The following is a 27,536-nucleotide window of genomic DNA, read 5'->3' as shown; positions in this document are numbered from 1 at the left end:
GACTATTTTGCCGGCAAATGTGAATGAATTTCTTCGAAATGATTTCACACTTTTCGCCGATAGTTGGTTGTAGTGTCGACAATGTTAATGGATGATGGTACTGATTGCAAACATGGGGGATGCTGTTGCTGCTGCTGTTATACCGTAATTTGATGTTCGCTTGTATTCTTGTATGTGGCAATTCTATGCCCCCGATATATTTTTAATTAATGGGGTCAAGAGAAAAATTCAAAATTGGGTTTCTCTTTAACATACAACATATGAATGTATGTGCATGTGATTTTTTTAAGAATATATGCAAAGATTTCTATCGCAGCAGCGATCAGCATTCTTATGGGAATACCTATATAAACATCAATAAACAGCAAGACTAGTTATGGACTAGATATAACATTTTTTTTTTATAACATTCTATTTTATTTTGTGAGCATGCTGACAACAGGCACGTAGTACATAATAGAGAGCGAAAGCGAGAGAATGAGAATTACACAGCAAAAAATATTTAACAACGAAATAAAATTTCGAAAAATATTAAGCAATAATTTATTTTTAATATTCTTTTAATGGGAAATATTTTGCGAATGTGCGATTTCAGTCTATTTCGATGATAAAATTACTAAATTTAAAAACTGTTGTCACGGATTAGCGTTCAAAAGAAATTTTGGCCGAAGACAAACTGCACTCATCAATAAGTATTAACGAACACCACTACGCAATACTCATAACAATATTGCTATCAATCATACGCATAGATGTAGAGGTTATGAAGCAAGACTTGTACGTGGTAAATCATTTTCTAAGCTGGGAGAAAAAATACCTAGAAAAAACTATTTTTTTTTAATTGCTAATATGAACAGAGCTATAGAACCTTACACATATATAGCCTGAAAAAATGTTGTTAAGTAAACACAACATTTTATTTGTGGGAAATGAATCTAAGACTAATCATATGCTCAGATTAAATGTGAATTCGCAACATGCGCGCATTGGATATCCAACTACCATAAAGATAAGGTTAAGTGAGGTGGCAAAGGTATCCCAGAAGAGAGTAAGGAATATTGTGGTTGGCCCCGTAAAAATTAAAAAAAAATTATCAGCGTTTTTGATGTACTGGGAAGGCCCAGCGCATTACAAGATCATCGTGGAAAAAAAGACCTCGTGGAGAAAAATTCCAAGAAATTTTCTTAAAAAAGTAGAAGACAATTTCTCTAAATTCCCGGCAGAGCCAGTCTGGGATTCGAACCTGTGCACACAGAGCAACAGCGAGAGCCGTCTCCGTTGTCTAGCGTTCAAAGCCATCAATACAACTTCCAACAGATGCACAGAATCATGTGTATGGGAGTAGTGTAATTGTGTAGACAAAAAATCTGCACAAAAACACATGCATTGGTAAAAGTATAGCTAAAAGACTGGGTTGTCGAGCGTGGGTAATGTGGTATTTATATCATAGAGGCATTTTCGCGAAAAATTCGATATAAGTACCACATACCAACCTATGACGCTTGAAGCCTTCACACCAAATGTGGCCGATGTGTAATTCTAACTATGGCTTTCCTTTTCCATTTGCAAAGAAACTATCCGATCATTGAGCTCGTCTCGAAAGAGAAACAAACAAAAATTGTAAAATTAAATAATCTTCGCCCTAACATGGCAAACAACTTGAAAATTATAAAATTTCCAAATAATTTTTTTGAAGACAAAATTAACAAAATTTCCTATAAAGGCAGATATTTCAAAAACAAAAATTATCTGTAGATGCGAAATTGTAAAACAAAAAGTTCTAACAAAAGATTTCATTTGATTTTATTTTATTTTTTCAGAAATTTTTAAGACATTTTGTCTGAGATGACAACTGTGTTTAAAACAAAATTTTCCGGAATTTTATTTAAAGACTATTTTTTAAGATATTTTCTCAAAGACCATGATTCGCAAAAAGCTCTAAAGGTCACCTTTTTAAGAATTTTCTGTTGAAGACGAAATTTCAAGAAATTTGTTTTAAAGAAACATTCCAAAGATGTTTTGTTTCAACATACTGTTCGGAAGAGATTTTTCTAGAGAATAAATTTTCAAGAATTTTGTTTTTAAAGACAAAAAAATTCAAGAAAATTTTTCTAAAGCTAAAATTTTAAATTTTGGGAGACATTTTTCTTAAAACAAACAATCTTAAAACAAAGAAATTTGCTTTAGAAACGAAAATCCCTAGGAATAACCAGGAAAAATATTTTTTTTTATGATTTTCAAAATTTTAAGCTAAAATTCCCAACATTTTTAGCCACAATTTAGCAACAAGAGTTGTTTTCCCAGGAATATAGAAACCTTTTGCTAAGATTTTCTAAAGACAATATTCCCAGAAACAATTTGTCTCAAAATACTGTTCGAGACAACATTTTCATGAAACTTTTTCCAAAGACAAAATTTTAAGATTTTTTTTAACAAAATTACCAAGAAACTTTCTCTAAAGAGGGAAATCCTAGAAAAAGTTCCCTGCGAACAAAATTTTCAAAAAATTATTCTTAAATTCCAAACGTTTATCAATATTACATTTTTTTTAAATTTTTACAATTGCTTCTGAAAGTTGAAATATTAAATTATTAAAAAAATTGTATAACTAAATTTTAAAAAAACTTTCTCTTAAAAAAATTTTAAAAAATAATCCCTGCGAACAAAATTTTCAAAAATGTTTTCTAAAATTTTCAAAGATTTTCCTAAAAATGTTTAAAGAGAAAATTCCTAAGAATTTTGTCTCATGACGTCGGGCCCAAGAATTTAGTTTTTTTAGAAAAAATTAAATTTTTCTAGACAAAATTTTGAAGAATTTTTTTCTAAATGCAAATATCTAAGACTTTTTTGTAAACAAAATTTCCAAAAAATATTCTCTAAAACGAAAATCCTCGGAAATGTTTCATATGAAAAAATGTTCAAAATATTTTCTTAAAATTTTCAATATTTTTTATTAAAATGTCCAAAATTTTATATTAATTTTAAATTAATTATATAATTTTTAAATTTTCAAGTTAAGTTTTCAGTTTAAAAAATTTTTCAAGTCTTTTTTGCCTCTTAGGGCGAATGTCATTAAATTTTACAATCTTTGTTTGTTTCTCTTTCGAGACGAGCTCAATGATCGGACATGCAAATGGAAAAGAAAAGCCAAAGATAGAAACACACAAAAAAAAATTGAAAAATGAAAAATTCGGCAGAGCCCGACCAGGGTTCGAACTTGGGCACAAGGAACAACAGCAAGAGCCAATGCCGTTGTCCTTGGCGTTCGAAGCCATCAATACAACTTCCAAGAGATGCACAAAATCATGTGTAGTACGGATAAACTGTAATTTGCCACAGAAAGAATGTGGCAAATTACACAAAAACACATGCATTGGGAAAATATACAGCTAATAGACAGGGTTGTCGAGCGTGGTTAATGTGGTAATTGTATCATAGATGCGTTTTCGCTATTAATACGATTCAAATACAACATGCCAACGCACGGCCCTTGAAGCCATTACACCTAATATGGTTGAAAAGTCTTCTAACCAAAAGACGAAACTCGTCCCATAGTGGTTGGTGGGTGTTGCTATCTTTGGCTTTCCTTTTCTATTTGCATCTCCGATCATTGAGTTCGTCTCGAAAGAGAAACAAAAAAGTTTTAAATTTTCAAAATTTTTTTTTAATTTTCAAAATTTTTTCTTTGAATTTTCAAAATGTTTTTTTTTAATGTTTACAAATTCTTCCCTAAAATTTTCTGTAAAAACAAATTTTTTTGTCTTATGACGTTGGGCCAGATTTAAAGTCGGAATAAGTCAAAGAAATGTTCGCAATGGACAAAACATTAGATTTCAACTCGATATCAGACAATTGGATGAACCTTCATCATTCAAAATCAAAACGATTCTGACGATACTCCATGTTTTCTGTATTCTGACGCCAAATTTCACACTTAATCTATAGTGCTCTGAATCGTCAGTGTCTGTACAGCCAGGTGTATCGTATTGTTCATTTCCATCGATGGAAACAACAATAATGGACATTTAAAGCGCTAGAAAAATATTTCTTAATACGTTCATTAATACTAACTAAAACTGACTTTCGCGGGAGATTGAACAACATGTGCTCTATTTATTTCTAACAATTTATAACAATATTTACATCTTGTTAACTGAAGAAGATATGACTAATAATCACATCAATAATTCCCATACTTGACTTTTAATTGTCACTGTATTTTTTTTTTATGCACTGAGAGGATTTCATGGTAATGGAATTTAGCATACCCGCACATGTTATTGTAATTATTATTCACAATCCATCCATTTGGGCCCTGATATGAATGCAAAACTACTACAAATATGAAATGCAGATTTTCAAGGGGAGTGGTGGGGGTGGTGAGAGTGGCTGGCATTAATGCGTGAGTAATGCTACATGACAAAACGATTCTCAACACATTGATGGCATCATCAAGTAATGATGATGATCATATTGCCTGTCTGTCTGTTTGTCTGCATGTTAACCCAAAAGGCTACACAGCCAGAATTCCGCTTCCCGTGACGAAGTGGAACTGCCATATGGTGATAATTGGGATTTTTCACCATTATGGGTCCAGTTAATTGAACACTACACCCAAAAAATGACAACAGAAAATCTATGTGTCCTCCAAATGGAAATGATCATGCAATGTGGAACAGAAGACTTCAACCAGCCGGAAGACATGCATCTGCTTTAAAGCACAACAATATAGGATTTTGTTTGTTTGTTTTTTTAATTTGTAAATGGGAAAACAAACATGGTGTGGCATATTGATAGGTCTATGGCTCATTTGATCCCAAAGAAAAATGCAGTCTCTTGGGATTTTGAGGTTTTTTCTTGATGCCATTTCCATATTCCAGCATCATGCATCATCGATGGATCATGATAACAACGCAAATTTAGTTGGCAATGTCGCCAGTTTGGCGAGTTCTATCTCCCCTGCTCTAGCGTGTCATGTTAAAGGCATTTCGCCACAATTTATTTACAATCAGAATTTTGTTAATTTTTTGTGTTTTTTTTTTTGTTGAATTTTGTTGTTTCTTTTGTGTTTCGTGTTTGCGAATTTCGAGTTTTGTATGCAACAAGCCACACAGATGAATAAACTAAACAACAGAATCTGTTTTGTTGGGTATGATGTCATCGCCTATAGCCAATGGCCCAGAGTTGACTGACTATTTTTATGGATTACTACACTCATTTGGGGTGGAATTAAAAAAAGCAACAAATCTCAAAAATACTTGTTCACTTGCTTTTTGCGTTGTACACCGATAGCCAGCAGGCATTGGTCATTGTTGCAATAATTCCATGTCATCTCATGGCATCTAGAGCCGTTGTTTGCTTTGTTTTTGCGGGGCCATAATTAAACTTTTGACTACTTGGCGCAAATAGTTTTTTTTTCTACTTCCACTTTTCAAAGCAACGATCCTCGTTTCATTATCAACGAAATTTACCTTTTAAAGTGATTTCATTTGTTTGCCTGGTTTCGCTTATTTTTGGGCTATTTGCGAAAATAATTCACAAAAGACAATATTTGTCCATTACTCAAGCGATACGATTTGCATTTCAACAAGTTTCGCCTAGGCTGTTGTTCCTTTCAATTGGGAAACTTTTTGGTGTTTGCTGGTTTGGCTGGCCAACCATTCAAATCAATAATAAAACATTGAATTTTAGATTCTGCCATCACCACCATCATCATCGCCATCCGCCCAGTCGGAGTCAAATAGTTTTTGACATTGTTTAAATCTAAAGAGCTGAATGGGAGGAATGAAACCAGTTCCACTGCATTGAATCATCTATTCCGCATTATTTGCGGTTGGTTTATTGTGTTTTCATGTTCTATCTTTCCATTTTTTTGTTGTTTTTGTTTTTTGTTCGGTTTTTTGTTTATTTGGTAAGGCTTCAATTGTTTTCGCTTCTTTGATTTATTTGCCAAATTTATGATCTTTTTCAAAAAACTGTATATGATTAGCAAACATTAGCTTTGTTTTCGCTGGTTTCCATTTCAAGTTGCTCTGACATCATGGCCTTGCTTAAGGTCTATGTTAATGAAATTAAACTGCAATTAGGCGATTTGTAGAGGATATCAAACAATTAAACAATTCATCGATTGCTTCCACTCGAAACCAAAATGCAAGGTTGAAATGGCTTAAACCACAGCACGTGTTAGCATTTCATTGAAGAAATATGAAAAAATGATGTGCCAAGAGCAAGGTAAATCTATTGGCTGCACTCGAAAGATCTATGCATCAATCTATACCTTGAAGTAGACCAAGTTATAGTCATATGAAACGTTTCTGTGTATGGCTAGCGCAGAATTGGATGGTCAAAACTTTGATGGAAAGTTTATCCTATAAAACTCCTCCCGCCTCTTTTTCGATTTTGAAGAGATGTCTTATATTAAGCAGATAGAGCTTTTATACTGATCCGAAAATTGCAATTTCAAACATTTTATTTGAAAATCAAAGAAACTTCTACAAATTTAAGAAAAATTAAAAAAAAAATTCAACAAACATAAAAATCATATAACAAATTTGAGAAAATAAAATATAATTTTTCAAGTTTTTTGCCTGTTAGGGCGAGATCATTAAATTTTACAATTTTTGTTTGTTTCTCTTTCGAGACGAGCTCAATGATCGGAGATGCAAATGGAAAAGAAAAGCCAAAGAGAGCAACATACACCAACCACTATGGGACGCGTTTCGTCTTTGGTTAGAAGACTTTTCAAGGGCCGTGCGTTGGTAATGTTGTATTCGAATCGTATTAATAGCGAAAACGCATCTATGATACAATTACCACATTAACCACGCTCGACAACCCTGTCTTTTAGCTGTACTTTTCCCAATGCATGTACTTTTGTGTAATGACATACATTCTTCCTGTGACAAATTACACTTTTTCCGTACTACACATGATTTTGTTCATCCTCGATCTATACATCAACTATATCCAAATATGTTCCGATCTGAACCACGTTTGGTTCGTATATCGAGAGCCCCATTAAAATTCACAGTCGCAAATTTCAGCGAAATCGTAAAATAAATGGGCCTGTTATAGACTTAATACCATTAATAGGCAGATCGGTCTATATGGGTAGGATATCCTACCATATTCGGGTAGGATATCGATGGCTCCAAAAAAGCTTACTGTTCCGAATTCAAGCGAAATCGGTAGTAAGTGCGCATATTACGGGCTTAAGAACCTAAACCGGCATATCGGTCTATATGAAAGCTTTAGGTAAATATGGCCCAATGTTTCTTTATTTAATAATTTACCATTTTTTTTTTTAATTTTTTATTCAATTTATTTTAAAATTTTTATTTTTTTTTCATTTTTTTACTTTTTTCCTTTTTATTAAAATAATTTTGTTATTGCCTTGTTCAAAGTCATGAGAAGAATATGATATATGGTAGTTTAAATCATGTTCAATCATCTTTTATACCCACCACCATAGGATGAGGGTATTCTAATTTAGTCGTTCCGTTCGTAAAACCTAAAAATATTCGTCCAAGACCCCATAAAGTATATATAGTCTTGATCGTCTCGACGTTCTGAGCCAATCTAGCCATGCCCGCCCATTTGTCGACATCACGATAGCGGTCGAACGCGAAAAGTCAGCCGCTAGAAATTCTGATGTAGGTCGTTGGGGATTGCAAATGGGCCATATCAGATGAAGATATAGCTGCCACATAAACCGATCTCCCGAGTTGACTTCTTGATCCCTTGCAAGCCGCAATTTTTGTCCGATTTGGCTGAAATTGAGCATGTAGTGATTAGTTATGGCTTCCAACAACTCTGCCAAGTACGGTCCGAATTGGTCCATAACCTGATATAGCTCCCATATAAACCGATCTCCTGATTTGACTTCTTGAGCCCTTACAAGCCGCATTTTTTGTCCGATTTGGCTTAAATTTTGCAAGTGGTGTTCCATTATGACTTCCAACAACTCTGCCAAGTACGGTCCGAATCGGTCTATAACATGATATAGCTCTCATATAAACTGATCTGCCGATTTGACTTCTCGAGCCCTTAAAACCTGCAATTTTTGTCTGATTCAGCTGAAATTTTACATGCGGTGTTCTGTTATGCCTTGCAATAATTGTGCCAAGTACGGTTCAAACCGGTCTATAACCTGATATAGCTCCCATATAAACCGATCTCCCTTTTCGGCTTCTTGAGCCCTTACAAGCCGCAATGTTCGTCCGATTTGACTGAAATTTTGCTTGCCATGTTCTATTACGACTTCCAACAACTGTGCCAAATACGGTCCAAATCGGTCTAGAACCTAATATAGCTCCCTTGTAAACCGGTCTCTCGATCATCCTTCTTCGGTTCCTAGAAGCTTTAATTTTTGCTGGTTTGACAGAAGTATGGTATGTGCCCTTCAACTAATATTATTTTTTAACATAATCCATGGTGGTGCGGATTCCCAAGATTCGGCCCGGTCGACCTAAGCACGCTTTCACTTGTTTACTGTTAATATTTCATGCCATTTTCGATTCTGGACATTAAGAAAATATCTTTTCGGAAACATTTTATTTTTTACATATTTCTCTGTTTGTTCAAAAACATTGTCCTGAAAACGAGAAATGAAGATGTTTTGAAATGACGTTTGAACAACCTTATTATACCAACACCTTGACATTGTTTGTATGTTGATATTTCATTTTTTCATATGTATGTATATCCAAAAAAAAAAGATGAATATTCTCATTACTCTCTGTGTATTTCAACAGAAACAAGCCTAGGTTTCTTTTAATTTTAGAAAAAAAATGTATTTAAAATGCAATCATGAATTGCATAAGCTCTGCCTCTTTTCTTCTAGACATGTACTGACTGACAAAAGTCGTTATGGCCCAAAGAGAATTGGGGAAGACTGTCTTTTAACGCAGTTAATAATAATGACTGGCACCTACTTTCGTGTATGCGGAAGATGTGACCAGACACACTGAAATATGATAAATCCAGCAGTTGTGGCCTCATTACTGCCTAAACAAAGATCATGAACAAGCGTCTCGACCACCACAAAACAGTAACAAAGGCTCCAAAGCATTTGAAAAGGGCAGCCACGGTGTGGTTTACTTAGGGGCAAGGCGATTGAATAGCTCATGTAATGACTTGCTTCGATGCAGCACAAAACGTTTTAGAAGGGAAAATAGAAACAAAAAAAAGAACAAACCAGCAGGTAATGAAAACCAAAAACCCAGAAGAAAATTATCACTCAACAATAAATGCAAAACAACAACAACAACTGAGTATGAGGAATGTGTAAAATTCCCTAGAAATATAAGAACTATAAAAGCAACAGCTATGACACATGAACTATTTAAGATGAAAAAGAGGGAACACAACCAGACAAAGTGTTCCAGGAATCTTATTTCTCCGTAAAAGGCTTTAAGTGTATAAGTCATTTAAAGCAATGTAGAAAAATCACTTGCCTTAAAGCCAGTGGTCTCAAGCCAAGCATAGCTATTTTTAATTTTTAATTAGACCATTGCACCCAAATGCAGTGGTCTGTCCATTTTTTTTGTTTGCTTGTCCTCCTCTGGCCATGGCCGTTAAACTTGTGTTGTAAGTTAACTGACAAACAATGAAGCAACTCTAGCGTTTAAGCAGGCCATGCCAATTTATTTAATGGCCTATTCTACAAAACACAGCCTAATACTAATCGGCAACAATCAATTTCCGGTTTTGTAGCATTGCCAGCGCCCATTTGTCACCAGTGGCCAAAATGTTGTCGTCATCAATGGCGTGTAAAAACACATTTGAATGGACATTTGGTGGTTTAGAGTGGCGTTGAAATACCCACGGGGTTAAACAATTACAATGGGAAACATAATAAAAAAAAAATAAATTGTAGGCAGATGGAAAACCTTTTTTGTAAAATAGGATGCCTTAAGCTTGATAATTAAAATGTTGTTTAAAAATCAAGTATATAAAAAAGTTCTATAAAGATTTAGATAAAATTTTTTATGAAATTAAATAAATAATGTAAAAAATTTTATCTTATATATAAAATTGAATTTGTGAAAAAATTGAAAACGGCTGAACCGATTACCTTGAAATTTTCACACATTATGTAAGATGATCTATAAGGAAACATAGACTATATATGTAATTTTGTGATACCTTAAAAGAACTACCCAAAAATAAAAGTGGACCGATCGGGACAATATGGGATTCAAATAAAAGGTATTCAAGAGTAGAGTATGAATTTCATAATAAAAGTTGGGTCCAAGTACCTAAGGGGCCGCCCCAGCCCCAAAACCCCTTAAAATAGGTTTATTTGTCGATCATGACAATATGGGGCTCAAATGAAAGGTATTCGGGAGTAGGTTAAGAATATGGTCAGGAAGAAAAAATATGCTTTATAATTTATTGATATCGGATGTGGGCGGACCCTCCGCCCTTACCCCAAAAATACCACCCCAAAATCACAAGTGGACCGATAAAGACAACATGGATACCAAATGAAAAGTATTGAAGAGTAGAATACGAAGTTGCCCTAATCTCAAAATTTCCAAAAACCGACAAATTGGTCGTCCATATCAATATGGGTCTTAAATGAAAGGTATTCAGGAGTAGATTACGAATCTGGCATACAAAATTAGATCGAAGTGTAGGGGGTCACCCCACCCCCCAAAAACTCCCCAAATGGGCATATAACCCATCATGACTATATGGGAATCGGTTTGTTTGTTTGTTCCGAAACATTGGCAATATAATTTTTAGATATCAGATGGTGGCTGACCCTCCCCCTCCTACACCAAAAACGCCACCCAAAACCAAAAAGAGTACTAATGGGCACAATATGGGTATCCAATGAAAGGTATTGGAGACTAGAAAATGAAAATCATATTATAAAGGGTGATTTTTTTGAGGTTAGGATTTTCATGCATTAGTATTTGACAGATCACGTGGGATTTCAGACATGGTGTCAAAGAGAAAAATGCTCAGTATGCTTTGACATTTCATCATGAATAGACTTACTAACGAGCAACGCTTGCAAATCATTGAATTTTATTACCAAAATCAGTGTTCGGTTCGAAATGTGTTCATTCACCGTAACGTTGCGTCCAACAGCATCTTTGAAAAAATACGGTCCAATGATTCCACCAGCGTACAAACCACACCAAACAGTGCATTTTTCGGGATGCATGGGCAGTTCTTGAACGGCTTCTGGTTGCTCTTCACTCCAAATGCGGCAATTTTGCTTATTTACGTAGCCATTCAACCAGAAATGAGCCTCATCGCTGAACGGTGATTGAACACATTTCGAACCGAACACTGATTTTGGTAATAAAATTCAATGATTTGCAAGCGTTGCTCGTTAGTAAGTCTATTCATGATGAAATGTCAAAGCATACTGAGCATCTTTCTCTTTGACACCATGTCTGAAATCCCACGTGATCTGTCAAATACTAATGCATGAAAATCCTAACCTCAAAAAAATCACCCTTTATTTTGGGTCCAAGTACCCAGCGGGCCGCCCCAACCCAAAAACTCCTCAAAACAGAAATATTCGACGTTGCTATCAATATGGGACTCAAATGAAAAATATCCGGCAGTAGATTACAAATATGGCATAAAAAATTTAGTCCATGTAAAGGGGGGATTCGACTCACCCCCAAATGGTCATATCAGCCGAACATGGCTATATGGGATTCAAATGAAAGATATTTGGGAAAATAAGACATTAAAATTTGCGTTCAAGTCAAGGTGGCCCTTTTCCTCCTTAAAATACGTCGAATAGATTAATTGACCCATTATGGTAATATGGGACTCAAATGAAGGCTATTTGAGAGTAGAAAACGAATGTGATATCCAATTTTGGGGGTACGCACTGAATCACCCGTTGAACTGAACTTCATTTCCGACTTTAGCAATATGGAGCTCAAATCAATGGTATTTGGGAGTTAAGAACGAATTTGATATCTATTTTCAGGACAAAGTGCCGGTGGCCTCAAAACACCCTTCAAACGATTCATATTTACCGACCATGACAAAATGGGGTTCAAAGTAAAGGGATTTGAGAGTGAACACGAATTTGATATCCATATTTGAGTCAAAATGTCTCTCTAAAAAGCACTTCTCATTACCCTAATTTCAAAAATACCAGATCTCGAAGATTGGTAATGCAATTAGTTCGAAGTTTTTTGCACTCTAATAATCACCAAAAAAAAACATGGTTTCTATTGTTGGGAACGGGTGCCGCTGGGACAGCGCAAAACCCACCAAATGGATTTATGGACCAATCACGGCAAAATAGAGCCATGTGTTTGGAGAGACGCCCCGCCACAAAATACCTCCCCATTATATAAAAGCTATTTGGCGTGGATATTTATTGATTTTCGGGAAATTTATATTCATTTTCGGGACAAAGACCCTTTGGTCCACCCCACCTTCAAATACAACTTGTTTACCGATCATGACATTATGGGACTCATACGAAATGTTTCTGAAAGTAGAGCACGAATCTTATATTTACTTTGATGGCCAAGTGACCACTCCCGAAATACCTCCTAAACCCGAAATATATACCAATAAAGTAATATGGGCCTGAAAAGAAAGGCATTTGGGAGTAGAGTAACAATTTGCCCAGGAACTGAGCGGGGGCAAACTTTTCATACATCAATGAGTGCTTTCCGATTCAAGTTGAGTTTATCAACGATAAGGGACCTTGTGCGACATCTCTTTGGGGAGAATTTTTTACATGACCATACATGGTATTGTACCTCGCAAATGTCCCCAGCATAAAGAGGGGATAGCCACCGTTTTAAGTTTTATCCAATGTTCCGCCAGCATTCGAACGCAGGCGTTCATCGTCATAGGTGGACATAGGCTACAGAAGCACCATATCCACATTCAGGGCGAAAGAAGGCGCAACGGAGGGGGCCCTGTCCAGCTAGTAATGTATAAAAATTAAATTTAGTTATAATTCCTATTAAAATAAAAGTTCTTTTAAACAATTGAAAAATCTTGGCCAAATTTTTTTTGTGTTTCAATGAAGTATTGTTGCTGGCTTTTTTGTCTAGCCAAAACCATTTAAAAAACAAATAGCAGTTTTCGATAAAAGTTTTCTTCCCAAGTTCCCAATGTTATCCCAGGGGCTTCTGGCATCCATGTTAGTCGAAACCAGCACAATTGACACTTGATTGAAAAGCCCAAATAACACAGAACAGCCAATAACGAAAGCCAACCATCGTAGCGCAAGACAATCGCCGTTTCATTCTTTCGAAGCCTAACCATGTGGCCATATGGGTAAATATTTGTAATAAAAACATGTATTGCTACTCACTCTTTTTGTTGCTTCACTAAGTTATCCAATTTGGCCTGTATGGCCTCCGCCGAGGGTTTGTGTACTTCCCCAAGGAATGTGACGATTGATTTTGAGAGCGCCTCAATATCTTTATGTGATGATTTAAGTTCTTCCGATTCACTGAGAATTTCCTGCAAGAAAAAATTGCAAAAATAAAATAAGGTCAATAATTTGTATAGAAAATATTCCAATAGCCTACACAAACTATTAAAAAATTCCAACAAAATCTTAGAACTTCTTTTTAATTTGTGGCTGGGAGAAAGGAATTATTTAAAACAAAAAAAAAACTAATTGGCAAACCAGTTGTTGATTTAATTTGAAACGCCATCAAGAAGATTGGCTGACGTCTCGATCGGGACGTATGCATATCATTTGCATATTCAATATTTGATTTAATTTTTCTCTCGCATGGCTTAATTATGATGCCCACCTCCCAGCTATTAGTCCAAATAAACCAAATAAACACAATGTGACATAAACTGGAGTATACCAATTAATGGCAGTTTTGTCATCATTAAGAAGGAAATATTCATGAAAATCATTCTCGTCTACATTCGTTTAAAAAATTGGCGCTAGCATTGAACCAATCAAATTTAAAGTTCAAATGCATAAATTTCTTCTTTTTTTTCAAAAAAAAAAAACACCCCAGATGATCAAGTGATTTAATATTTAAAACATTGCCGGTCTCTCATTAAGGAAAATTGCACTTAATGTCATAGGAAGCAATTAAACAAGCAAATCGAAATCGAGGGTGGAATTGTTTATAAGACAAGTTGCAATTTGTCCTTAATTTCTCTTTCGAGAAGATTTTATGATCGAAGATTTTTGGCTATCGAAAAGAAAAGCCAGAGATCGCAACACACCAACCACTGTGGGAAGTGCTTCGTCCTTGGTTAGGGGACTTATTCAATCATATAAGGAGTGGAGGCTTTAAGAGCCATACATTGGCAGGTCCTACTTATATCGAATATACTGCGAAAACTTGTTTATGATGAAAGCATTGCAAAGCCTCGTTTAAAAAACAAGTAAAAGCGTGCTGAGTTCCGCCGGGCCGAATTTTGAGTACCCACCACCATGGATCCTGCTAAAAATTTATACAAAACAAATATAGCTGAAGGGCACAATTTTATTCTACATACCAAACTTCTATGAAACCAGCAAAAATTAAAGCTTGTAGGAATCGAACGAAGACGATCGAGAGATCGGTTTACAGGGGAGCTATATCAGGTTATAGACGGATTTGGACCGTATTTGGCACAGTTGTTAAAAATCATAACGGAATACTACATGCAAAATTTTAACCAAATCGGACAAAAATTGCGGCCTGTAATGGCTCAAGAAGTTAAATCGAGAGATCGGTTTATATGGGAGCTATATCTAAATCTGAACCGATATGGCCCATTTGCAATACCCAACAATCTACATCAATATTAAGTATCTATGCAAAATTTTGAAAGGCTAGCTTAAACCCTTCGACCGCTATCATGATTTCGACAGACGGACGGAAGGACATGGCTAGATCGACTCAACATCGAGACGATCACGCATATATATGCTTTATGGTTATCTTAAACGAATATTTCGAGGTGTTACAAACGGAATGACTAGATTAGTATACCCCCATCCTATGGTGATGGGCATAAAAAAGACTGGTACTACAAGAGCCCTAAGAGAAGAGAGTATAAGCTTAGTAAAATTGATTACCAACAGAGTACCAAAGTAAAGCATAACACAGTAAGAGAGGGAGAGAGAGAGATGGGCACCTAAAGAGTGTTAAAATCTCTAAACAAAAATTGTTCCCTTAGCGATGCGCTGTAACGATGGCCTTAGAAGTCCTATAATTCCACATTTCCTGTGGAATTCGACCATAACGTCAGAGCAGATCACGGAGACAGGGCTTGGATTTGGATTATCTTCATATATCGCATATTTTGGGCTAATATAAATCCATAAAAGGCGAATGTGCAAAAAATTACCCAGTGGGCAAATTGTGAATGCACTATATTTGGAATACGTAATATAATTTGTTATAGGATTGACATTTGATAAGATATCTTTAAGAAAAAAAGGAGGTAATTTGATTTGACCAAAATTTGCCCATTGATTACCGAATGTAATACCATATCAAATGAAGTTGGAATGTAGTGTTTTTGAGAGTGACGATTCTTCTTCATTTTGGAATTCCGTTATCTATTGTCGCGTCACAAAGCATACATGATTCAGTTTGCCTTTCGTTATGTAGAATGAAAGACGTTTCTTTGCAAAGCAATTATTAAAAATGTATTTTTTCATATAAAGCCTTTTTTATACATGATCTAAATCAGACCATCTTTGACTTTTTTTGGCCAATAAAAGCGTGTTTCATGAACTGATTTCGCTGAAACTTTTAACAGTTAGCTGTATAAGAGCACTCATAGATATACCATTCTAAATCGAACCATAGTCAAAAATTAATATTGATAAAATCGGAATTTCTTATAATTGTTATTTTTGAAATTTGATTTTTATTAATTTTAATAAATAAATAATAAGAAATAAAATAATTAATCTTAAAAAAAATTATTTTAATAAAAACTACTTAGAAAAGGAATCAACGTTAAAATGTGGTTTCATATAATTTTAACCCTCTACATTTTATTTTCTTTTCAAAATATTAGTTTTTTTTAAAAAAATTTTATTTCCTTAAAAAATCATTTTCATAAAAAATCGTACAATTTTTTAATGTCATAAATCTCGTAACATTTAATGTCCTCAAAAACTTTTTTTTTTAATTTAGCTTCAAATTAAAATTGTGGAACTTCCAAAGTTAATAGCTGGATAATAGATTAGTAGTCATCTGCAGATGATGACTAACCATATGATCCAAGGCTTATCGTGCAAAACAATAAACTATTGTAATTAAATTATTATTATTTTTTTTTTCAATCTTATATTGACTTAGTTCATTGAAATCAATTGAATTAAATTTGGTAATACAGATAAGATCAATTCAATTCAATTATTTTTTAAATAGCATTTATTTTAACATCAAAAGTTTATTAGAAAATATAAAGTGGTATAATGAAATGAGAAATGTTTTAATGTGGTAAAAAAAGTTGAATAAATACGAAAAATTTTCTGCGTGTATTTTAATATTTTTCAAACTATTTTCTCTAGTGTAGCAAAATTTTAAATAATGTTTATTTATATTCGACGCAGTAGAATAGAATTTCCGGTGTCCTATGATACGCTATCAGGTTTGGATAATTTAATAGCAACTAAGAACGACTAATAAAACCAAAAACACATATTGATAAGGAAATGCACTTGGCTGGTTATCTACGAAATTGTGATAATTCCTATATGTCCAAAGGCGCTAACATTTCTTAAGTGTTTTAATCAAATTGATGAATGGTTCCCCAGAAATCCCCACACAGAATAAAGAGAAAAGGTAAAAAAACAAAAAATTGTTAAGGCGGAAATTAATGTGGTGAAATCCAAATTCAGCTCTCTTAAAAACTAAAGGGGGCGATAAAGAGCTGAAAATTTATAACAAGTTATAAGGCATCACTGTATAACCAATGTTGAATTCAGTAATGCCTAAGCTCAACAAATGCATGGTTAAGCCTGTAAGAGAACATATCAAACGTCACTCTAGAGAGAGTGCACTGCTGATAGTAAAGTTACAGTAGATTCTAGAAAAGTTTTACATACAGGCTCATAAGCCTGAATCAATATCAACAGCATTGATTCTAAACAGCATTGATTCTAAACAGCATTGATCTCGACGTTATTAAATTTCAACAAGCCCTGACAGACGAGTTGGTAAAGTGCTCGGATTAGCAGTTCGTGGATCCAATATTCTCTCACTACTGTGAAATCAGTATTGTCTATTTTAGTCTGCAACGGAGTGCCACTATTTCCTTACCTAACCCAGCCCTGACAAAAGCATCCTGTAGCCCAGTGGGTGGTTAGGTCTGTTTACAAGTGCGAGGTTTATGTATTCGATACACACAAGAAGCGGTTTCTACAAAGACATTCTGCCTATCCAGTCGTAAAAAAAAATATAAAATTAAGAAATGTTTACTGTGACGCATATGGTTGACAATCATATGTTACCCATCATTACACGCTTTTACTTACATCTTAAAATATACTCATGTGTATGTGATATACATCATGTTCAGCGCATCCATGCGAAATGAATAACAAAACTGTCATTAATTCAGAACTTTAAAGTATGAATCTTTTAAATATTCCCAACCAGACTGCCTCTCGAAGGTCAGATGAGAAAACTGATCTCTCAAAGGCCATTTGATTTCACAACGATCGTCATCATTCACTATCTTGAGCGACACTGTCGCCATATTTGTAAGAAAAGCAAATAAACAAATAATTAAAGTTGAAAGGAAAATCAAAAACCAATAAAACATTTTTAATGAATAAAAAAAAAGCTCAACTTAATAGACATGCTACAAATTCATTTCCATAGGCCTTAAAAGTCAATGGCGAGAATATTTAAATGAAATATCTGGTAAAGAGCACTGAAAAAAGCTCTCCTCAAATAGGGGAATAGCTGTCTAGTCTTTCTACGAAGAGAGCGAGAGAAGAGCAGAGTGATCAAAGAGCTTAACATATGGATCTAGAAAACTGCCAATAGTTCTCACCGCTAATTAAAGTTCTCTGGATCCACGTTGATGTTGTCATCGAAATAATACAACAACAATTATTGTCTGTTTTTTTTATTTTTCATAGTAACCGCTGCCGCAGCCGCTGTTTTTGATATTTTTGTTGTTGCTATTATAGTAATTTTAAATTCTTGTTTGGTATGCGTGTGTTTGTGTGAATGTTAATGTGAATTATCTATTCGCTCAAACGTCCGTCTGTCTGCCTGTCTGTTTATTTCATTTTTGTTTGTTGTGTTTATAACCAGCATTGGAATTTTAAAAAATACACTCACACTCCTATACACAGAATGCGAAAGCGAGAACAAATGAAAACTGTTTTTTAATAAAAGTATGACACCATCACCATCATCGCAACTAAGTAATGAAATGAAAAAAATGAAAAGCCGCCACTGCGACAATAAACGACTTTTGGTTAAGATAACGACAATCAACGATTTGTTTACATTTAAATAAGGGGATTTCCCCTCCGGCTATCCTACTGCTTACACAATGGTGATCTCAAACGTGTAGCAAAATTTATCGCTAACCGAATCACCTCAATTGTGATTTTACATAGTTGATGATGAATCGCTTACGAATATCGATGAAGATGAAAAGCTCAAAAGAAAACCAGTTATGAAGAGAAATCAATTAACGGCACGAATAGAGCATTCTTTATGTGTGACACAGGTAAACAAACATATGAGGTATGTACCCAGTTATGGTGGAACTCAACTCTGTCATGCATTTCTAAGCGGCAAAATAGAATTTAAAAGAATTTTAACATCATCTGGGGATAATGTTACTGAAATTATTTCTTTAGAAAATATTTCTTTAAAATTTTGTCTTAAGGTAGGTATTAAATTCCTGTTTCACAGTGAAATACCCATGTCTTTCACGATTACTTTTTTGAAACACTACAAAAATCTCACTGATAACATAAAACTTTTATTAAAATTTTATCATAAATAAAGAGAGAATGAAGAATAGGAGGATACCGTAGCGCAGAGATTAGCATGTCCGCCTATGACGCCCAACGCCTGGGTTCGAATCCTGGCGAGACCATCAGAAAAAAATTTTTCAGCGGTGGTTTTCCCCTCCTAATGCTGGCAACATTTGTGAGGTACTATGCCATGTAAAACTTCGGACTCGGTTATAAAAAGGAGACCCCTTATCATTGAGATTAAAACTTGAATCGGACTGCACTCATTAATATGTGAGAAGTTTGCCCCTGTTCATGGGCAAAATTTTATTGTTGAAAAATAGAGAATGTCCTAACAAATGAAATCACCCATTTTTTTTTTTTTTGGTTCAAAATTTTTATATCTAAGAAGTAATGGTGAAATAATATTATCTTTCACTGTGAAAAACGAGCTTAAGACCCAATTTTAGAAAAAAAATTAATTAAAATTTTGTCTTTCGGGAAAAGCCTAAAAACAAAGTTTCTCTTTAGAGAGAATTTCATTGAAATGTTGTCTTTAGAAAATATTTGACTATAATTTCGTCTTTACAGAAAATTTCATTGAAATTTCGTCTTTACAGAAATTATCATTGAAATTTGGTCTTTACAGAAAATTTTATGAAATTTCGTCTTTACAGAAAATTTTATTGAAATTTTGTCTTGAGGGAAAATTTCATTAAAATTTCGCCTTTACAGAAAATTTCATTGAAATTTCGTCTTGAGGGAAAATTTCATTGAAATTTTCTTTTTTGAACAAATTTTACAAAAATTTCATCTTCATTAAAATTTTGTCTTATGGGAAAATTTCATTGAATTTTGGTAACGGAATATTTAATTTCCATAAAAACAAAATTTCAATAAAATGTTCCCTATATTTCAATGTCCTTGGGAAAATTTTTACAAAAAAAATATTCTTCACAATTTTTTGTTTTTAAATATGTTTTTTAGCAATAATTTTAATAAAGGTTTGTCGTAAGAGAAATTTTAATTGAAATTGTGACTTAGAAAAAATTTCATTGAAATTGTGACTTAAGAAAGAATTTCATTAGAATTTTGCCATTATGGAATAATTCGTTGAAATTTTGTATTTAAAGAAATTAAAACTTGGTTTTTGCGGAAAATTTTATTGAAATTTTGTATTTAAAAAAATTTCAAATTTTATTGAAATTTTCTCTGCAGAAAAAAATGTCATCAAAAGTTTGTCCTTAAGAAAAAAAAAATAAATCGTAGAAATTTTGTCTTTAAAGAAATTTTCAATAAAATATGGTATTTGCAGAAAATGTTATTGAAATTTGAATTTTTCTCTGCAGAAAAAATATCATTAAAATTTTGTCCTTAAGAAAAATTTTGTCTATAGAGAAAATAATTCGTTGAAATTTTTTTTTGAAAAAATTCATAAAACTTTTTTTGTTTGAAGAAAATTTCATTAAAATTGTGTCTTTAGAGAAAAGTTGATGTAAATTTCGTCTTTAGAGAAAATTTCAATAAAATTTTGTCTCTAGAGAAAATTTAATTGAAATTTTTCTTTAGAGAAAAGTCTATTAAAATTTTGTCGTTAGAAAAAAATTTGTTGAAATTTTGTCTTTTGAGAAAAATTTCATTGAAATTCCCCAATTCCATCGTCGAAATTTGTTCGTGCAAAAATTTTTAAGTTTCACCTAAATAGGTCTGTTTAAGCCCCTTTGCAGAAAACCAGGATTCAAGAGTCATAAAAACTTGATGGCGTCATTTGATGTTTCACTTAGCCCCACCCATTTTTTTGTTTGGATCGTTTTTGCTGTTAAGCCTGAATATCAACATTATTACTAATTTGATTTTAATATAAACGGATTGTGTTATTAAGCCATAAATATCTGGATAAAATAGTTTGCAATAAATAAGCAAAACAACCGGAAGGTGTGAAATACGAATAAAAGCAATATGCAAAAAATTATTTGCGAATAATGGCAGGAACACTATTTTTTAAGTATGAGGATACGTTTGCTTTCATTTTCAAACAAAATTATCTGAACAATAAAACATGAAGCACAGAATCAGCCGGACACGGAGAAGAGCGAAATGAGCAACACAAGGGCCTTTTTAACACTGTTAGAAAAAACATTATTCGTTAATAAATCTCCCACATAAAATATACATATGTATGGAAGCAATATCAACAACAGATACGAATCTATTGTAACTATTCTCAATGCTAACCAACACATTGCTCTCACATCGCTCATATTTTAGAGTAAAAAAAACTCTAACTCTCTCTCTACTGATGGTCTTGTCCTCTTGAGAAATATTTAACCTCTTTTGATGTTAAAAAGTAACGGAACATTGTAATAGAAGTAATAGAAGAAAATTTGAGCAACAGGATGATTGTGAATAAACATATATATTGTGAATGAACAATGAAGATAGATTTGCATGGATTTTAACAGATTTTGAATATATTTTTTGCTTTTGAAATTGCAATATGTTTACTTTAAATGTTAAGGCTTTTTTGTTAATTTTTATATCCACCACGATAAGATGGGTTGCATTTTATATTTCGGGATTAGAGAACACAGAAACAAATATTAATTATCGAAAATCGACTTATTGTTTTTCAAAATACACCTTTGCATGCGTTTGAACCAATTGTCGAAGCACTTTTGCCACACTGATTGAGGTATCTCCAAAACATGCATTCTGAACACATCAATCGCTTTTTTAGCTGTCGAAAATCATTGACCTCTCATTTTATGTTTTACGTCACGACTATATGGCGAATGACTCATCAAATCGATGTTTTGAGTTCTCAAAAAAGCAATCGTTTCGTATTTTTGGGCATTTCTTTCGATCAATCGACACGAGCCTTTTTTTGTGCGATTGACAAATTGTGTGGGATACAACCCGAACAAATTTTGTTTACTGACAAATGTTCATGCAATATTGAATGAATGCTGGTCCCACTAATGCCTAAGGTTGTCTCGATCTCACGATAGGTCACATGACGATCTTGCAATATCAGTTGGCGCACAGCTTCAATGGTTTTTGGAACAACAACTGATTTTGGACGACCTTCACGAAATTCGTCTTGGAGTGAACTACGACCTCGGTTGAATTCATCATACCATCGATAAACACTGGTCCTTGATGAAGCTTCATCGCCAAAAATTTAATTAAGTTCATCGATGCATTGTTGTTGATTTAATCCACGTCGAAAGTTGTATAAAAATAATCGCACCAAAATGTTCAAGTTTTGATTCCATTTTTGGGCGAGTTGAATCTTTTAAGTTACTGTAAATAACACAAATATCGCTCATATATCAAAACGTTCTGAGTACGTATAACCTCAAAAATGTCAAACTTAACAATAAAGCTGTCAGTTGACACATTGCATCACAAGAATTGCCAAACCCGAAATATAAAAGGCAACCCTCGTATACCAATCTAGTCATTCTGTTTGTAACTTGAAATATTCATCTGCGACCCCATAAGGTGTATCTATATGTTGAAGTCGAGCTAATATAGGTGGAATGGCAAATGAGCCATATTGGTCCATTTTTGGAAGAAATTCCAAAACAATTTTTGTAAGATTTGGCTGAAATTTTGTATGTAAGGAACATTCCATTGAGGAACAAGGAGTAAACTTCACACACTACGGGAGCTATTCCCATAAAAATCGATGCTCCCATATGATTTCTTGAGGCCTTAGAAGAGTCCATCTTTTTTATACCCTCCACCATGGGATGGGGGTATACTAATTTCGTCATTCTGTTTGTAACACCTCAAAATATGCGTCTAAGACCCCAGTATATATATATATATAAATATTCTTGATCGTCATGTCATTTTATGTCGATCTAGCCATGTCCGTGCGTCTGTCTGTCGAAAGCACGCTTACTTTCGATGGAGTAAAACTAGGCATATGAAATTTTGCACAAATACCTTCTATTAGTGTAGGTCGGTTGCGATTGTAAATGGGTCATATCGGTCCATGTTTTGATATAGCTATCATATAAATCGATCTTGGCTCTTGATTTCTTGAGCCTATAGAGGGCGCAATTCTCGTCCGATTTGACTGAAATTTTGCACGTGGTTTTTTGGTATCGCTTCCAACAACTGTGCTAAGTATGGTTCAAATCGTTTCATTAACTGATATATCTGTCTTGACTTCTTCAGCTTTTAGACAAAGCAATTCTTATCCGATTTAGCAGTAATTTTGCACGTGATATTTTGGTATCACTTCCAATAACCGATCTTGGATCTTGATTTCTTGAGCCGCTGGAGGGCGCGATTCTCCTCCGATTTGGCTGAAATTTTGCATGAGGTGTTTAGTTATGACTTTCAATAACTGTGCCAAGAGTGGCGCAAATCGGTACATAACCTGATATAGCTCCCATATAAACCGATCTGGGATCTTGATTCCTTGAGCCTCTAGAGGGCGCAATTCTCATCCGATTTGGCAGAAATTTTGTACAACGGCTTCTCCCATGATCTTCAACAAACGTGTTCAACATGGTCTAAATCGATCAATAGCTTGATACAGTTCCCATATAAACGGATCACTCGATTTTGCTTCTTGAGCCCCTACAAGGCTCAATTCTTATCCTAATGAACTGAAATATTACACAATGACTTCTACAATGTTCGGCATTTAAATCATTTATGGTCCGAATCTTGATAACTTGATATTGCTCCAATAACAGTTTTTATTCATTATTCTTTGTTTGCCTCAAAAGAACTCGATAGATGCGATGCATGGTGGAGGGTATATAAGATTCGGCCCGGCCGAATTTAGCACGCTCGTACTTGTTTTATCATCATTACGCGATTTGATTTCTTCAAACTAAATTAATCTAATGTGTGCTTTTTTTGCAGAATCCATGGTGGTAGTTACGTTAAGTTCAGTTTTCACAGTGAAACTCCGTATGGACAAAGTGGGAACTGCATCTAATTCTGAACCAATTTTGATGGACCTCGGCGGACGTTTTCAGGTGGGTTATTAAACAATCCGTATCAAATTTCGAGCAAATATGTTGAAACTGTAATAACTACGGTTGAGAGATGACAATATTATTGCAAGTTACTCAAAATTTGACGAACATATATGTGGGAACTATATCTGAACCGATTTCGACTAAATTTCTTAGATATTGTGTGCAAAATTTTGACAAGATTGTTCAATAAATGCGCTTGCAGTAGCGGTAGAAGTGAAAATCGGGCGATGTACATATAAGGAAGCTATATCTAAGTCTGAACCGATTTCCATGAAATTCATCATTAGTATTAAGAGTCTTAAGAAAATCCTTCTGAACCGGTTTCTACAAATTTCAATAGGCTTCGCCAAAAAATGTATGTGCCAACTTTGAAGACGATCTGATCAAAATTGCGATCTGTAGTTTGTACAAAAATTAACATGGAAAGACAGACAGACGGAAATAGCAACATCGAATCAAAAAATGATTCTAAGCCGATTGGTATGCTTATCAATGTGTCTATATCTAATACCCTGTATCACAATGGTTATGTAGAGTATACAAATTAAAAAAAAAAGACTGCGAAAATTTTTTATTTGCGTTACTAAGTTCTTTTAGGGCGCCCCGGTAGCCGAGTTGGTAGCGTGCTTGGATTACCAGTGCAGGGGTCGTGGGTTCGATTTCCGCCTGAAGCCTTGGTCTGTTGCTACTGTGATATCACAATGAACTTTAAATTGTCTAAGTGAGTCTGTAAAGGACTGCCACTCTTACCTAACCTACTAAGTTATTCACTGAGTGTAATTTTGATATTCACTAAAAGCGTGGACGAAACGTTGATGAAATTGGTACAACATGATAAAAAAAAAAGAAATTTCCGTTTATTGTCTTTCAAATAAATAACAATTGTTAGCAAACATAGCTCTTCCACTTTTATTTATCGTGACAACACTATGCAAACAACGCAATTTACCAAAATAATGCTGGTAATAAAACATATGATGGCAGTGTTGCCAATATGTCTCTTTATTGCAAAAAAAAAACGTTTTTTAAAGGATGTCTACAATAAAGGAATCAGTCTTTTGTGAATACTTTACACAGTGAATGATCTTAATAGTGACCTTTAAGCAAAATAAAAATGTTCGTTCGTCATTCTGTCTGGATTTATATACTCATAATATGTAATTTTTATAATTTTGTTTGTTGGGGTCTCCAAAATACAAGGCCTTGCTTATTTCACCAAGCGGTTATTATCATCTCAAATACACATACAAAATATGTACATAAATATATGTTGGTAAACAACCGGTTAAAGAACCTAAACGCCGCTTAACACATACATATGCAGAAAATGCCGGATAACATTTTTTTTTTTAATTTTTTTGAATAATTCAAAAGAAAAAAGATATCAGAAAGTGCAAAAACCTTAAAATTGCAAGCAATAAAAGAGCAAAACAGAATAAAAAACAGCTTGGAGCTAAAACTACAAAATGAAATAAAAATCTGAAGAAGCTCATAAATTGTATAAAAATATTAGTAAGATAGTGGGAACATAGTTTAGCCAATTAAAGATTGTTTAATTTTTTGTTTTGTTTTCCAAAAATACTTATCTCAATTTTTCCTAAAGGTAGGTCTAACTTTAATTCAGAGATGCACAAAATAAAAAGGAGATTGTATGCGTGATTTACTCTCTTTATATTTTTATAACCTCCACCATAGGATGGGGGTATACTAATTTCGTCATTCCCATAATCGGCCAAATCGGTCCATGTTTTGATATAGCTGCCATATAAACCGATCTTGGGTCTTGATTTCTTGAGCCTATAGAGGGCGCAATTCTCGTCCGATTTGACTGAAATTTTGCACGTGGTGTTTTGGTATCACTTCCAAAAACTATGCTAAGTATGGTTCAAATCGATCCATCTTTTGATATAGCTGCCATATAAACCGATCTTGGTCCTTGACTTCTTGAGCCTCTAGAGGGAGCAATTCTCGTCCGATTTGACTGAAATTTTGCACGTAGTGTTTTGGTATCATAATCGGTTCATAATCTGGTATAGCTGTCACATAAACTGATCTTGGATCTTGACTTCTTGAGCCTCTAGAGGGCGCAATTCTCATCCGATTTGGATGAGATTTGAAATTTATTTAAATTTATATTAAAATTAGGGGGTTATGGTTTATTACGTGTATTTCCTTTTTTACAAATATTAGGGTTAAAATTTAATTATATTTGAATTATAATTAGATTAGTAGGAGGAGTGTTAGTAAGTTTAACTTGTTTATGTCAGACTGATTTAAAGGCTTTGATTGCTTATTCATCGGTTGCTCATATAGGAATTGTTTTAGCAGGACTAATAACTCTAACATATATAGGAATTTGTGGTTCTTATACTTTAATAATTGATTGAAATTTTGCATGAGGTGTTTTGTTATGACTTCCAATAACTATGCTAGGTATGGCGCAAATCAGTACATAACCTAATATAGCTGTCATATATATCGATCTGGGGTCTTGACTTCTTAAGCCTCTAGAGGGCGCAATTCTTATCCGATTTGGCTGAAATTTTGTACAACTGCATCTCACATGACCTTCAACTGCTTCTCACATGACCTTCGATCAATATCTTGATACAGCTCCCATATAAACCGATCTCCCGATTTTGCTTCTTGAGCCCGTACAAGGCGCAATTCTTATAGGAATGAACTGAAATATTACACAATGACTTCTATAATGTTCAGCATTCATTTATGGTCCGAATCGCACTATAACTTGTTTTAATTCTCTTCTTGACTAAAAATTAAATTACTTGACAGAATGAACTTAGTTTTTTAAAGTAAACTTAATAATAAGAAAATTAAATAACTTTTCCTTTTTTGTCTGACTTTAATCCAAATAAAACATTGCTTTTCAATTGAAAATAGAAAAATACTGCGTACTCCCATGCGTCTGTTCATTCGTTGCTCTCTCAACAACGACTAAAGCAAAAAGAAATAGTATACGTGTGAATTGGGCATCAACACCAGCGTTTAGCATTTTGTGTACCCCTGCTTTAGTTGTAATAACGCTTCGTTTTGTTATCATTGAAAAATATTAAAAAAAAACATTGATTATTTTTTTACAATTAAACCCATGCAAAAAAAACTAAGTCAGGCCTTCCAAAGCCTCTCATTCAGTCATATTTTTTTATTGCCAAACGACATTGATTGGCAACACTGCCCTTTTGGCCATCAAACAAACAACAAAAGCAGCTTTCTAACGCACGCGCTACACTCAAGAAGTGCCAACAAAAAACTATTCTCCCATAGAGTACGAGAGAGAGAGAGAGAGAGCAAGAGCAAACTTAATAAACTCAAAAAAAAAAAAAAACAATCAAGTTCACGGTCAAACTTTGTACTCACGCTACTGGGGTCGTCGTAAACAAATTCGTAAAAAAATACAAAACTCGAAAGTAAAAAACCTAAACGACTGTATGGGCATTTTCTCACAGCGTAAATACTGACCTGATAGCAGAGGAATTCCTCAATTAATGTAATTGTCAAAAATATTCACACATATGTACATACATCCAGACCCCCACTGGAAATGAACGAATACGAGGCTCTCTTATGAATTTAAGGTAAAATGGTTATCGAATGAGAGAAGCTCT

The 27,536-nt window shown here is 34.0% G+C and overlaps 1 protein-coding gene across 19 annotated transcripts in view; it reads right to left on the bottom strand.

Annotated features, from left to right (window-relative positions):
- Window positions 1-27,536, bottom strand: part of LOC106081285 (muscle-specific protein 300 kDa) — a 315,875-nt gene that overhangs the window by 112,808 nt on the left and 175,531 nt on the right. For all 19 annotated transcript variants that reach the window (XM_059364509.1, XM_013243150.2, XM_013243155.2 and 16 more), the window contains one exon: window positions 13,316-13,467. In XM_059364509.1, coding sequence (XP_059220492.1) covers window positions 13,316-13,467 — 152 coding nt within the window. The remainder of the gene's footprint in view (window positions 1-13,315; window positions 13,468-27,536) is intronic.

Source organism: Stomoxys calcitrans, chromosome 3 (assembly GCF_963082655.1).
Source record: "Stomoxys calcitrans chromosome 3, idStoCalc2.1, whole genome shotgun sequence".
Classification (NCBI taxonomy): Eukaryota; Metazoa; Arthropoda; class Insecta; order Diptera; family Muscidae; genus Stomoxys; species Stomoxys calcitrans.
This window is presented reverse-complemented; position numbering and strand designations above follow the sequence as displayed.